The 13,841-nt window shown below is 58.2% G+C and overlaps 2 protein-coding genes across 2 annotated transcripts; both read left to right on the top strand.

The window, feature by feature from the left end:
- Positions 1-4,060: 4,060 nt before the first annotated feature.
- On the top strand, positions 4,061-7,225 carry LOC110572744 (interferon-inducible GTPase 5). Its single transcript, XM_021681129.1, has 2 exons — positions 4,061-4,138; positions 5,691-7,225. Exon 2 carries the CDS (start codon positions 5,756-5,758, stop codon positions 7,148-7,150), a length of 1,395 nt encoding a protein of 464 aa, XP_021536804.1. The 5' UTR covers positions 4,061-4,138; positions 5,691-5,755; the 3' UTR covers positions 7,151-7,225.
- Positions 7,226-10,441: 3,216 nt separating this feature from the next.
- LOC110572667 (interferon-inducible GTPase 5-like) lies at positions 10,442-12,542 on the top strand. Its single transcript, XM_021681053.1, has 3 exons — positions 10,442-11,054; positions 11,673-12,371; positions 12,472-12,542. Exons 1-3 carry the CDS (start codon positions 10,442-10,444, stop codon positions 12,540-12,542), a joined length of 1,383 nt encoding a protein of 460 aa, XP_021536728.1.
- The last annotated feature ends 1,299 nt before the right edge of the window (positions 12,543-13,841 follow it).

Here is a 13,841-nt window from a genome sequence, read left to right as displayed (position 1 = left end):
CCTGATTGCCTCTCAGATCTCATCTCCTAGAACTCTCTCCTCAGTCACTCTGCTCCAACCACACCAGCCATTGTGATTCTCCCCCAGACACATGAGACTCAGTTCTGCCTCAGGACCTTTGCATGTCCATGCCCTCTGTCTGGAAAGCTCTTCCCCCTGATGTCCACATGGCTTGTTTCCTTACTTCATTCAGACTTCGGCTCAAATAGAATGTCAATTTCTCAGGCCTTCCTGCACCACTCCATCAAAAATAGAACACTTCCTCCCCCAAGTCACTTGGCTATTTAGTGGCCTAAAGCAATGCTTTATTTCCCACAAGTCTGTCCCACAAGTGGGATATTCTACGCTCAGCTGGTTCTTCTATTCCCATGTGGTAGCACCTGGGGTGGTTCTTGTGGCTGCATTCAGCTGGAAGTCAGTGGGGACCTGAATGTGCTGGGTGGCTTCTGTCTCTCCATGGGGTCTCTCCAGCTGGGTAGCAGGACTTCTACTTGGTAGCTCAGGTTCTGATAAAGGGAAAACAGAAGCCACCACCTCTTAAGCCTGAGCTTGCAAGTCCCAGAAAGTCCCTTCAGCTACATATCGTTGATCAGAGCAAGCCACAAGACCCGCCCAGTTTCAAGGGGAGAGGGCAGAGACTCCCGCTCTTGGTGGGAAGAGTGGCATGTGCTTGCAGAGATGGGAGAAATGGCTGGCGGCCATAGTTACAGGTAACCTACCAACCTCATCCTTGCTTTCTTGTTCTTTTTTCTTCTCACTCTTTGATACTACCTTATTTTGGTTTACTCTCTTCCTCTTTCTCAAAAAAATATAAGCTCCATGAGGGTAGGGCCCGTCTGTTTGTCAGTGCCTACAACTGTGTCTAGCCAGTACGTACTGGAATGGATAAATGAATGAATGAATGAATGAATGAGTCCTTGGGGACTAACTTCCGGTTTCCTCAGGATTATGGCGAATGGAGACAAGGTGAAGACCACATGTGTCGACGTTCCTAGGGAAGTGCTTTAGGCTTTTGAAGAGACACAGAGGGAGGACAGGGAGGAGATGAGGGTTAGGAGTAGGCAGGAGAAATGGGAAGAAGAAGAGGAGGCAGAGGACCGGGAGCTTCGTGAGGGAGGCAGGGCCTGGCACACAGCAGGTGTTCAGCAAGTGTGTGTTCAGTGAATGAACTTTCTCCAAAGAGCCTTCCCCGACGCCACCCCATCCCGCGCTGGGTCAGGCATCCCCTTGGCTCTAACGCTCGTCTGGGGACTCCATCCCTACTTTACCCCCTGTGGGTTGTCTCTGTCAGGGGAGGGTTCTGTGACCCTCACTGGACTCTTGTGAGTCCTGTGCTGGGTTCCGAACATCAACCAACGGGTCCTTGGTGCACAATGATCATGTGCTGCAGAAACCGCCCCGCTGTGGGGAAGGGCTGTCGCCGTCATTGCTGTCCCCAGCCTGGCAGAGACCGAGTGGACACTCAGGAATCACCTTCATTGATTCTAAGATGCACTGCCCCCGCCCCCACGTTTTAGCAATTCTGAAATCAGGACGAGTCGCAGCTGATGGCACCTTACAAACACCGTCAGCCAGGAGGCCATTGTGACACGGCTGTCACTGCCTGGAGGTGATAATGGAGCTGCTTTTAATAGCATCGTCCCTGCTCCTGATGGCACGGAAGGACGCGGAGTGTGGGAAGGCAGGGGCGACCCCTGCTCAGAGGCAGAAGTGAGCCCACGGAGTCAGACTCTGTGGTTAGGAACAGCTTAGCCAATTTATTTCCCTTGTATTTTCCCAGTTAGATGCACACACAGTGATATATGATAAAAAAAAAAAAATCTGTGTTTTCCACGTAAGTCTATAAAGAGTAAGTGTGAAATAAAAATTTTAAGTGATAAGGAAATGTCATGTCCTATTGGTATTGGCAGCAATTTGTCCCCCTGTTAGGGGGATGGAAAACGATGCAGCTGACGACCAGCAGCACCTTCGATCTGATTATACAGGAAACCCGTGGAAAGAAGGAATGAATAAATGTGTAAATCTCATTTGTCTCTGTCTTCCTCTCGATTCTGGTCTCAGCTCCTGGGTTTTACGTCTGTCTGGGGATGACAGGTGGGAGAAGAGAATTCTAGTCCCTGTTAAATGAGCTACCTCACCTGACGGGTTTCCCACGGCGCTTGGCACGTTGTAAACACCCAGTAAGTGGGCGCTCTGCCTTGTGTGTGGCCGTATCAGCCGCCCCCAGCAGCCTGCGAGGTCTGTAACGGCAGGGATGAGTGCGACTCACACCTCTGGACCAGTACAGGGACTGGCCTAGGGCCAGGTCGAAGCAAATGTTTGTGGAGTGACCAAATAACCGTGTGAATTACTGGGTGAATGAGAGCTCTCTGTCAACTCAGGGTCTTTGCACGCGCTGGGCCATGGCCTGGGATGCAACTCCCTAGCAGGCCACCAGGCTCACAGATCTCAGCTCAGGTGCCTTCTCCTCCAGGAAGCCCTCCCTGACCCCTAGGCTGGGTCAGCTGCCCCCTTGGCATTCCCACAGCCCTCCGGAGTCCTCCATTCCAGTCCTGGGTCGTCACTGTCTGCGGATGGATGGGACTTTCATGGGACAGAGCCCAGGGCTGTCTTGGTCATTGCTGCCCAGGATGGGGCCTGGAGAGGTGCTGAAGGTATGATGAATGAACACGGAAGACAGGCCAGGAGCTGGTAGAGGTGCGCCTGGCAGCGTGCCAGCCTGCGTCAGATGCATTTCTGCAGGTGCCGGGCATTGTCTTGGCCCTCAGTCACCCCGGGCTGTGCCCATCTCCCTCCCCTCTGACCCGGAGCCCCCTGAGGGCAGAGCACTGGGGATCAGGAGCAGGGGCCGAATGAATGAGGGCTGTGAAGGGGGAGGTGGGCTCCAGGGGCCACGGCCCGTGTGTGTTGTCTGTGTGTAATGGAGTCTCTCCTGGGCTGCAGGTCTGTGTGTGCCTGAATGTGTGTGGGCTACACATTGGCCTGACTTCTGCTTTTCGGTAATAACTGTGTCGGAGGGTCCGGGACTCTATACTTTCCCTCTTGGGCCGGGTGCGCGTGTCTGTGAATTTAGGGGAGGAGTCCAGGTCTGTGTGTTTGGTGTCTGGGAACATCTGCAAATATTTTTTAATCGGTTGACCTTCGGCTCCCTCCCTGCATCTCTGTCTCCGCCCCTTGGTCCCATTTCTCTGGCTGTGTCCTCTCATCCCCTCTGTAATGTGAGCCTCTGACCTGTCCTTCCCTGGTTCTCTCTGAGGTGGTTTCTCGCCCACTTGGTCTTCCTGCCGGACGCTCCCTCCGCTTTTTTCTTGGGGAGTCTCCCTTTGTCTCGGGGGCCTTTGCCTCAGCCTGTCTTCTCTTTTACATGGCTCCCTGCTTCCACTTCCCAATTTGTCACAGCGCTGCCAACTTCAGGGGTCGTGAGGAAGTAGAGGAGGGAGAGGGACAGAGGGGACCGGGGTGTTACACTAGAGTGGGCACTGAGCTGGGATTTGGACGGGCTAGGCTGGGCAAGGAGAGGCCTGGACGCCAGACACTGGCCTGGGGAGTGGCCCTGTGGGGCTGCGGCGCGGGGGCCAGTCCTGGCCAGGGCAGGGCGGAGGCGTGCTGGCAATGCCCCTGTGGGTGGGTTCAGACCTGGCCTCTCCCCACAGCCAGCGCTGGCGAAGTTAACCAGCACCCCCGGAGCTCGCACAACACGTCGTCGGGCGGTAGGTGAGTAGACAGTGCGGAGAAGGGGACATGAATGACTTGTTTGGGCAACAGTCCCCTGGAAGGAGGAGAAACAGAGGGTGGGTGGTGAGCAGAGTCAGTCCCTTGGATGCCAGGTGGTGGAGCCGGGACTGTGTCCTGTGGGTGATGGAGACCACAGACGGGTGGTGAACAAAGATCTCTGTGGGTCCCTTGTGGGGGGACTGAGCGCCCAGTGTGACCGAGAGGGGGGCCCTAGGAGCAGCTGGGGGGTGGGGACCCCGCCCCCTGACATCACTGTCACATTATTGCGCTAGGGTTGGCTGACCAATCAGCTGCTGCTTGCTGTTATAATGGGTCCTAGCAACGGGTCTGACCTTGGGCTAACAAGAGAGGAGACCCCACCAGCGGGGAAAGTGTGAGGGGAGAGGGAGAGCCTGCAGGGCAGGTGAGTCCCCTGAGGGCAGGACTGTCTGGCTGGGCCCTGTGGGTGAAGGGAGGCAGGGGCTTCCAGGACCAACCCTAGATCCCTCAGCCCTATTCCCACCCCAGGGGCCACTGACCTGACTGGCCCCGGCTGCTGGGACCTGCCCCAGCACCTGCTCACCTCTCCCTGGGCCTTATCCTTACATGCCTTGGGGGGACAGGGTGCAGGGAGAGGGGGCATAGCATGGGAGAAATGCCCCCACCCAGGATGGGGGTTCAGACCTGGTAGGAACAAGGTAATAAGGACAAATTTCTGTTGGGGGGGGTGGACAAGGACAGCCCAGAAGACAAGGAGGGAGGCAAAGACATGTAGCTGAACAGAGAGCTTCAGAGGGATGAGGGAGCCCAGGGACATGCCTTTGAATCCTGGCTGGGCCTCTGTGCAGGGACCTCATTGTGTAGTCTGAGCCTCGGTCCCTCTCTGTCTGATGGGGACAGCGATCCCTAGTGTGAGCTGAGCTTAGCAACCCAGGGCAGATCTGGGTGTTTAAGGAGGAGGACTCCCGCTGTCTGGGCATCCCCTCATTCCAGGCTCCTTCCACCAGCTGAACCCCAGAAGGCTGGCCTAGGGATAGATGGGCGGGCTCACGATCGCGCAGGCCTCACTTGCCCTGTGCGGTAGCAACGTTGTCTTCCGTGGTGCACTCAGAGAGGGCAGGGGATGGCTTCAAGTCACACAGCTGGGACTACTAACAAGGATAATAATGATGCTGCCACTGGTAACACAGACCACCTGCTGTGGGCCAGGCGCCGTTTCAAATGCTTTCTATGCATTAACTCAATTCTCAACAACCCGAGGAGGTGGTTTGCTATTATAGTTACTGGCCTCATCGTACAGATGAAGGGAATGAGGCGGAGAGCTTCAAGTCACTTGCCCCAGTCACTCAGCGCGTACGCTGGGGAGTCAGGGTCTGACCCTGGGTTCGGCTCCAGGGTCTGGGTCCCCTTCATTCCCCCTTCCCGCTGCTCCCAACCCTAGCAGCTGCAGGAGCGTGGCCTGCTCTGCCTGCGCCCGGGTGCTGGGCGTAAGCCCTTTCCTTTGCAGGCCTGGCTCCCACATTTGTGGGGCCCGGTGCAAAATGAAACCACAGGGCCCCGGGTCGAATATCATTAAGAGTTTCAGTCAGTGTCAGAAGAGCATTAAGCCGAGAGCTGAGCCTTCCGAGCGTGGGGCCCCGTGTGGCTGCCTGGGTCACAAGCCGCCATCAAACCTTTACCCTGAAGACTCCTGAGCACCGCAGAAGGCACGTCAGTCACTATGCCCTTTATGCAGAGGAACAGGCTCAGAGAGGTACCTCACTCTGCCCCAGGTCACACAGCAAGTCAGTGGCAGGGATGGGATGTGAGCCTGGGCCTGTGAGACTCCGAAGCCCCCTACCTCGTGTCGAATAATGTACCCGGGGTTTTTTGAGAAGGGGCGGGCCAGAGGGACTTCCCTTATATCCTTGGTGTCCCTCTCTCCCTGCCCTGTGCCAAGGCCCAGGAGAAGTGAACGGCTCCCTTCTACCCCGCAGACGCTGAGAACCCCGCGTCCCGTGACTCTCCCCCAGCCCCCGCACCCTCTGAACCGCTGGTCACCATGGCTACTTCGAAGTTGCCAGCAGTGCCCCGGGAGGAGGAGACCACCATCCTCATGGCCAAGGAAGAGCTGGAGGCCCTGCGCACGGCCTTCGAGTCGGGCGACCTCCCGCAGGCGGCCTCTCGCCTCCGGGAGCTACTGGCCTCGTCCGAGAGCATCCTCCTGGAGGTGGGCGTCACTGGCGAGTCGGGCGCTGGCAAGTCCTCCCTCATCAACGCCCTCCGCGGCCTGGGGGCCGAGGACCCCGGCGCGGCCCTCACGGGCGTCGTCGAGACCACAGTGCAGCCCTCGCCCTACCCGCACCCCCAGTTTCCCGACGTGACCCTGTGGGACCTGCCAGGGGCCGGCTCTCCGGGCTGCCCGGCTGACAAGTACCTGAAGCAGGTGGACTTCGGCCGCTATGACTTCTTTCTGCTGGTCTCCCCCCGCCGCTGCGGGGCCGTGGAGACCCGCCTGGCCTCGGAGATCCTGCGCCAGGGCAAGAAGTTCTACTTCGTGCGCACCAAGGTGGACGAGGACCTGGCGGCCACACGCACCCAGCGGCCCTCGGGCTTCAGCGAGGCGGCCGTCCTGCAGGAGATCCGCAACCACTGTGCCGAGCGGCTTCGGGTGGCTGGCGTGAGCGACCCCCGCATCTTCCTTGTGTCCAACCTGTCGCCGGTGCGCTATGACTTCCCGCTGCTCGTGTCCACCTGGGAGCACGACTTGCCGGCCCACCGGCGCCACGCCGGCCTGCTGTCGCTGCCTGCTGTCTCGCTGGAGGCCCTGCAGAAGAAGAAGGACATGCTGCAGAAGCAGGTGCTCAAGACGGCCCTGGTGTCGGGCGTGATCCAGGCCCTGCCCGTGCCGGGGCTGGCGGCCGCCTACGACGACGCGCTGCTCATCCGCTCGCTGCGCGGCTACCACCGCAGCTTTGGCCTGGACGAAGACTCGCTGGCCAAGCTGGCCGAGCAGGTGGGCAAGCAGGCGGGGGACCTGCGCTCTGTCATCCGCTCGCCACTGGCCAACGAGGTCTCGCCGGAAACCGTCCTGCGGCTCTACTCGCAGTCGTCCGACGGCGCCATGCGCGTGGCCCGCGCCTTTGAGAAGGGCATCCCCGTGTTCGGTACCCTGGTGGCCGGCGGCATCAGCTTCGGCACCGTCTACACCATGCTCCAGGGCTGCCTCAATGAGATGGCTGAGGACGCCCAGCGGGTCCGCATCAAGGCCCTGGAGGAGGACGAGCCACAGTCTGAGGTCAGCCTGGAGGCAGCCGGTGACAATGGTGCGGAGAAGCGGGGCTCCGGGGAGGGAGGCTGTGAAGAAGCTCCGCTCTCGGTCCGCCGGAAGCTCGGCCTCCTCCTCAAGTATATTCTCGACAGCTGGAAGAAGCGTGACTTGTCAGAAGAGAAATGAGCGTGCGGCCCCCACCCCCTGCCTCACCCACAAACCAAGCCTTACCAAAACCAGCTAAACAAAGCCAGTGTAGTGAAAACGTGCCCTGCACTTGCTGAGGGCGCCAGCGCTCCCAACTCGGCGGGGCAGGGGGGGAGGTGTGCGGGGAGGGAGGCTCGGAGGGGTCTGAGGAGGCCTGTGGGACACACTGAACCGGGATGGGCCTTGCTCCGGGTGGGCAGAGCTTCAAGGTATGCATGGCGGGCCAAGGGCGCCTTGGTGGGATCTCTCTCCCTGGTCCCCTGGGAGCCAAGGGAGATTTGTGGGGCAATAGCCCGGCCTGGATCCAAGACAGGCGTCAACTGTCAATGTGCGCGGGTAACTTAGTGGAGATTGGGGCTGGTTACGGTACTTATTTTGCTGCCATCTCCAGTCCCTTTCTGGGAAGCCCAGTGTCCCACAGGCCTCCTCTGGGCGGGGGGAGGGGCGGCCAATCGGTGCCCAGGATCGGCACAATGGTGCCTAGCAACCGGTTAAACAGGGCAGGGGACAGGGGACATCCTGGGCCAGCCCGGCTGCTAGTGAGTGATGGTGGGTGTGGGGGGCTGGGGAAGGGGAGGCCCGATGGCCTTGGGCTGGAAGGCTGGTGGGCTCTTTCTCTGCCCACCAAAGGAGAGAGGGGGCAGAGGGCGAATCCCGCCACCTAGAACACGTCGTTTTGGAGAGCGTGCAGGTGTGTGTGCGGGAATATGTTGTGGCGATAAGCTTTCCGGTGTGTCTGTGATTGGGAGGAGCATGGGTAAGTGTCCGGGATTTTGATGCTGTGGGTCTGAGGTTGTGAGCAGTCTGCCGACTGGGATTTCACCCGCTGGGTCCACATGGCTGTGTGGGTGCACGAGTGCTGGGGTTGTGCTGAAGGCCATGGGGCCGAGCCAGGCGGCGGGGGCATGTGGCTGCAGGTGTCGCTGGGCAGGCGCAACACGAGGTGAGGGGGTCTGTGTCTGTGAAACCAAGCCCCGGGCACTCCCTCTTGCTTTGTCCTTGGCTCTTCAGTGGGAATGCAAAAGTGAACCTGACCCCCTCCTACCCGCTCAAGCCTGACCTCACGTGCCAAGTCAAGGGTCACATACGTATAGAAGATTAAAAAACTACCTGATTAGGGTCTTTGGACAGGACAAGGGCTGCCCCGAGGGCTTCTGTGGACTTGGACACGGGGTCAGGGAAGGGTCAGACTTAGGTGTCTTTGAGAAAGGTGAGTTTCCAGGAATTCGCAAGAAGGCTCTGGAAGCTGTGTACAAGGCCGGTGGTGGAGTGGGGATTGCAGTGCAGGGGAGGTGGCCTCACCCCTAGGTGTTCACAAATACCACCTATGGATACTCCCAGATCTGGGGATGGTTCTAATTTGGGGCCTCAAATGACCTTGAACCTAGGAAACAGTTCCAGACAAAGAGGGGCCACTTTCACTTGGAGGATTAGAGGGGGTGCCAGTCCGCTCTGCCGAAGAGTTCTGTGCAACAGGATTCTTCTCTTTCTGGAAGGCCTTCCCGGTGGCTCTGCCAGGACTACTTTTGGGTTCACATGGACCTTTCTGCACCCAGGAGGGTGTGGGGGATAATGGTAGGGAAATCCCAGACCCCCAGATACGAGGACAGATGGTCCACTCCAAATCTGTTCTCAAAAATCCAGCTCACATCTCTACAGCTGTGCACCCTCAGACATCATCCGAAACACAGGACTCATGGGCTCCGCCCGAGTGGCTGGGATGGAAAGGTCAGGCATGAATAGTGATGCTCCCTACACAGGTTAAGATCAACTGGTCGCCCTGTCCTGTCCTTTCTGCCTCCAGCTCTCCCTTTCCCATTCCCCATCTCCACCCCCTCAGCCCCTGTTTTAGCACAGGCCTCACCCTCTCCACCAGCTCCTGCCCCTGCCCCTTGCCTCATCTCCCAGGCTCCAGTGTCATTCCCCAAAGGCCACAGGGGGCTCTTCAATGTCCACCGTGCACCTCTCCCTTCCCTGCTCAATACCCTTCCATGGTACCCCAGAGAAAGATCAAGCTCAGCCTCATGCTCCAAGCCCTTCCCAAGCTGGTCTCTGAAGCTTGTCAACAGAAAGACCCTGAGTCTTCCTAAAACAGGGGGAGTCATCGCTCCACTTCACAGGTGAGGAACCGAACAGATAGGGGAAATAAAGGCTGCAGAGGGGACATGACCCAGCTACCGGCACCCAAGTCCCTGGCACGGCCGGGACTGGTTGCAGTCATGCATTCCCAGTGTCAGCGCTGGGGCCCCAGGCCATCACACCAGTGAGGACTCTGAGGCTCAGAGGCCGGGCAGGGCTTGTGGTTCCCCGAGCAGATGTGGGTACTCAGAAGCCAGCAGCACTGGGCGCAGCGTCTTCACAAGTACACCAGGCCTGTCCCGCCGAGTCTCTTTTCCTGGTGCTGGAGCTGCAGTGCCCAAAGAGGTCCTGCCTGGCCCATAGCGGGCGCTCAGCTGTGCAAGGATGGGGTGGGGAGGTTGTATGTCAAAAGGATGGGAGGGCGCTGGTCCATGTCCTGGCTCCGGTGCAGGCTGGAAGACATTTAGTGAGCGACTTTTACCTCCCCGTGCCTCGGTTTCCTACTCCGCACAGTGGGGACTTAATGAAATGATGCTTGTGGCTAGAACAGTGGCTGGCCCCGAGTACACAGTGAACAAACAAACATTAACTGCTATCGGCGATGATGACGGGTCCAGCTCTTCATTACTGCCCTGTATTGCCGATCAGAGTGCCTGGTGCACAGTAAATGCCATACAGTGTTATTTAAGAGTTTGAATTCTAGGGGCCTCTGGCTGGCTAGGGCAGTGGAGCGTGCGACTCTTGATCTCAGGGTTGGGAGTTTGAGCCCCATGTTGGGTGTAGAGATTACTTAAAACTAAAATCTTAAAAAAAAAAAAAGAATTGAATTCTATGATCATAAGACCCAATTCCCATTCCCAACACTCCATGCACTAGCTGGGGGCCTTGGGCAACTGATTTCTCCTCTCACTGCCAAATGTGGCTAGTAAGGGAATCTCCTTTTCCGGCTGTTAGGAGGATTTTCTGAGATACTCCAGGAGGAGAACCTGGCAGTGATGAATAAAAGCGAAGCGACCTCAAGCATTTAGCACCGGGCCCGGCATATGGTTGTACTCTCAGTACGATGGCTGGTGACGCCTCAAGTACTTGAGGCATGCTGAGGGATGTAGAGAAGAGAGGGCAAGTGCTCCCTTACCTGTCCTGTTGAAGGTCACCGATCCTGAAGACGGAGGCCTGGATGTCGGGTAGCCCATGGCGAGCAGAGTCTTCCAGTCGAGTCTCAGCCTGTCCAAGATCCCGGAGCTATGGAGGGACACCAGTGCTCTGAAGGGAGCCTTCGAGGAGGGCGACCTGTCGGCAGTAGCCGCCAAGCTGCAGACCACACTTCATTCGCTGGAGAATGCCAGGCTGGACATTGGCATTACCGGGGGCACAGGCTCAGGCAAGTCGACCTTTGTCAATACCATCAGGGGGCTGGGAGACGAGGACCCCAAATCGGCCTACACGGGCGTGGTGGAAATGACGGTGGGGCCCACGCCATACGCACACTCTAAGTACCCCAACGTCATCACCTGGGACCTGCCGGGCATCAGCACGCCCACCTTCCAGGCTGAAAACTACCTCCAGTGGGTGCTGCCGGCCCGTTACGACTTCTTCATCATCATCACCTCGGATGATGTGATGAGCTTCACCACCCACCACGCCCAGCTGGCCCGTGAGATCCTGCAGCTGGGCAAGCGCTTCTACCTCATCCGCTCCAAGGTGGACGTGGACATCGCCGCCTCCCGCAGCCGGCGCCCCAGCACCTTCTCAGAGGAGAGAGTGCTCAGTCAGATCTGGGAGGACTGTTGGCGGCGGCTGGAGGGTGAGGGGCAGGCTCTGGGCGGCTGGGCCGGGTGGATTCTGGAGGGACCGCCGGCCCCTTCCCCTTCCTCCTCCAGCGGAGGCCCGCAGTGGGGAAAGGGGTCGTCCAATGTCACACTGCGTGACCCAGCTCGGCCCTGCAGCGAAGTGATGCTCACAGCTGCCATTCATTTCCTGAGAGTTGGCGCTTCTCAGTCACAGGTGACAGAGACCAATCACCTGCATTAAGGAAACAGGCCGTGTGCTGGCTCGTGTATTTGCCAAGTTAGAGCAGTGCAAATGCCACGTGCCCACGGGATGCTGGCACCTGTGGCCGAGGGTAGCTAACATTTATTAAGGGATTACACAGGCACCATTTTCATGCACTCACTTCACCACCACAGCATCCCTAGGAGGGAGGTGCAATTATCCATCCCCTGCTTTGATCTGGTAACCTGCCCAAGGCCACGCGGGTGGTAAGGAGCAAGGCTGGGATCGGAACTCAGGCAGCCTGGCTCCGGGGCCAACACTCTCCAGCCTCGTGCCGTGCGCTCCTGGCAAGTGCTCGAGCCTTGGCAGCTGTCAGGACACCGTGGCCTGCCCCAGCGCCAAAACCGCTCGGTGCTCTTGTCTCCCGCAGCGGGGGGCCTGAAGGACCCCAAGGTCTTCCTGCTCTCCACGTTTGAGTTGGGCAAGTACGACTTCCACCGGCTGGAGGAGGTGATGGCGAAGGACCTCGAGAGCCACGAGCGGCACGTGCTTCTGCTGGCCATGCCCGCCGTCTCCGAGCCCGTCCTAGAGAGGAAGGCAGCCTCGCTACGGCAGCTCATCTGGCTGGTGGCCGCAGTGGCCGGTGGCGTCAACCCGAGCCCCGTGCCGGGTGTCCAGGATGTGGCGTGTGACCTACACATGCTCATCGACTCCCTGGAAGGCTACCGCCGCAGCTTCGGCCTGGACGAGGACTCCCTTGTCACGCTGGCGGGCCAGACGGGCCAAACCCTGCACAAGATCCTGGAGGCGGCACGGGGCCCGAAGACCGTCACCGAGGCGCTGGTGGTGGAACTGCTGGGCCAGGCCTCCCGGGATGCCTCTGCTTTCACCCAGGAGCTCCTCAACGTGCCCGTCCTCGGCACCCTGGCCACCTGTGGCCTCTCCTTCGCCACCATCTACCAGATGCTCCGCACGTCTCTGGACGAGGCAGTCAAGGACGCCCAGAGAGTGCTGCTTCAGGCCTTCCTCGACAACTCCCGACCACGAGCTCCCGGAGAGATCCGATCAATGATCCCAGCCCTGAGCCTAGACCAGCTGGAGGTGGCAGCGAAGGACTGGGAAGATACAGGTTCTATCTGTCCCCAGGCTGGGTGGTGTCGGGGGATGGAAAGAAACTCAAGCTCCAACTCTCCTGGACTGAGCCCGTGTGCTGTGTTTGTGCTTCTGAGCCCGGGGTCTTATGCCCTCTCTGGCCACTGCCCCCACCTTCCCTGCTCTGAACCCCCACGGCAACCAGTAGTGCCCCCTGGGATGGAGAGGGAGGGGGCAGGACATGGGACAAGGGAGGGAGGAACTCCGTCGTCTAGCTAGAGAAGGCACTTTGGAAGGTGCCGGTGTAGGTCAGGGCAGTGGGGCAAAGGGTTCAGAAGCATTTCCCTAAGAGGACAGTGAACGTCACAGCTCGGAAGGGCCTTGAGGATCATCAAGGGAGGTTCTTGCCTAACGTTTTCTCGGTCAGCAAGTGGCAGGGCCAGAGCCTGCCCTGGGTCTCGGGCCTCCCAAACCTTAGCGCCTCGCTCCTGAGAGATCTGCTCAAGAGAGAGAAAACACTCCCGGCTTGAGTGTTTTCTTCAACACCCCCCGGGATTCCCATGACAAGGACACCAGGACTGTATGGGTATGCCCAAGGGCAGGAGGAAGGCAGGGAGACCGAAGGGGTATGGAATAGCGGGCAGACTCGGCTGGTGACTGGAACCAATGTGAAGAAGCGTGGAACAGCAGGATTTCAAGGTCAGGACTAGTTGGGGTTGGGTGAGGGGGCCAGACCAATTTGGAGACATACTTTGGCAAACACCAAGCCAAGACGTAGCCTATTTAAACTGAGCAGATGAGGGTAGGTCCTATATTGAAGTGTACGGTGTATCTGACTGAGAGTCAGTTCTGGATTTAAAGGTAGAGACTACTTTTATTTATTTTATTTTATTTTTTTTAAAGATTTTATTTATTTATTTGAGAGAGAGAGAGAGAGAAAGAGAGAGAGCACAAGCAGGGGAAGTGGCAGGCAGAGGGAGAAGCAGGCTTCCCACGGAGCAGGGAGCCGGACGTGGGGCTCGATCCCAGGGCCCTGGGACCACGACCTGAGCCGAAGGCAGACGCTTAACGACTGAGCCACCCAGGCGCCCCTAAAGGTAGAGACTACTTTTAAACAAGGGTAGATGAAGTCTGTGGGGAAAGGAAGCCACCATATTTAACCAACAGTAGGCACTGTGTGTAAGTAAGGTAGGAGTATTTGCATAAGGGTAGAAGCTGTTTCAACACAGGGTAAGTACTATCTTGAACTGGGATATGTTCTATTTTTTAAGCATGTATTGAATTAGGCATTGCATTTAACTAGGCATTTCACCGAAGGCAGGCACTGTCCCCAACTGAAAGCAGAGGACACGAGGGTAGGAACTGCATTTAGCCAAAAGAGGGCACTGTATTTTCCTATCAGTACCACGGAGATGGGAGGCTTGATGTCATCCCAGGAAACAGAATACCCCTTTCTAGGGGCTTCCTCCTTAGCAGACACTGGTCTCCATCTGCTCCTGCCAACTCT

This window comes from Neomonachus schauinslandi, chromosome 16 (genome assembly GCF_002201575.2).
Source record: "Neomonachus schauinslandi chromosome 16, ASM220157v2, whole genome shotgun sequence".
Classification (NCBI taxonomy): Eukaryota; Metazoa; Chordata; class Mammalia; order Carnivora; family Phocidae; genus Neomonachus; species Neomonachus schauinslandi.
Note: the sequence above shows the minus strand (reverse complement) of the source record. Positions and strands in the feature narration are given on the sequence as shown.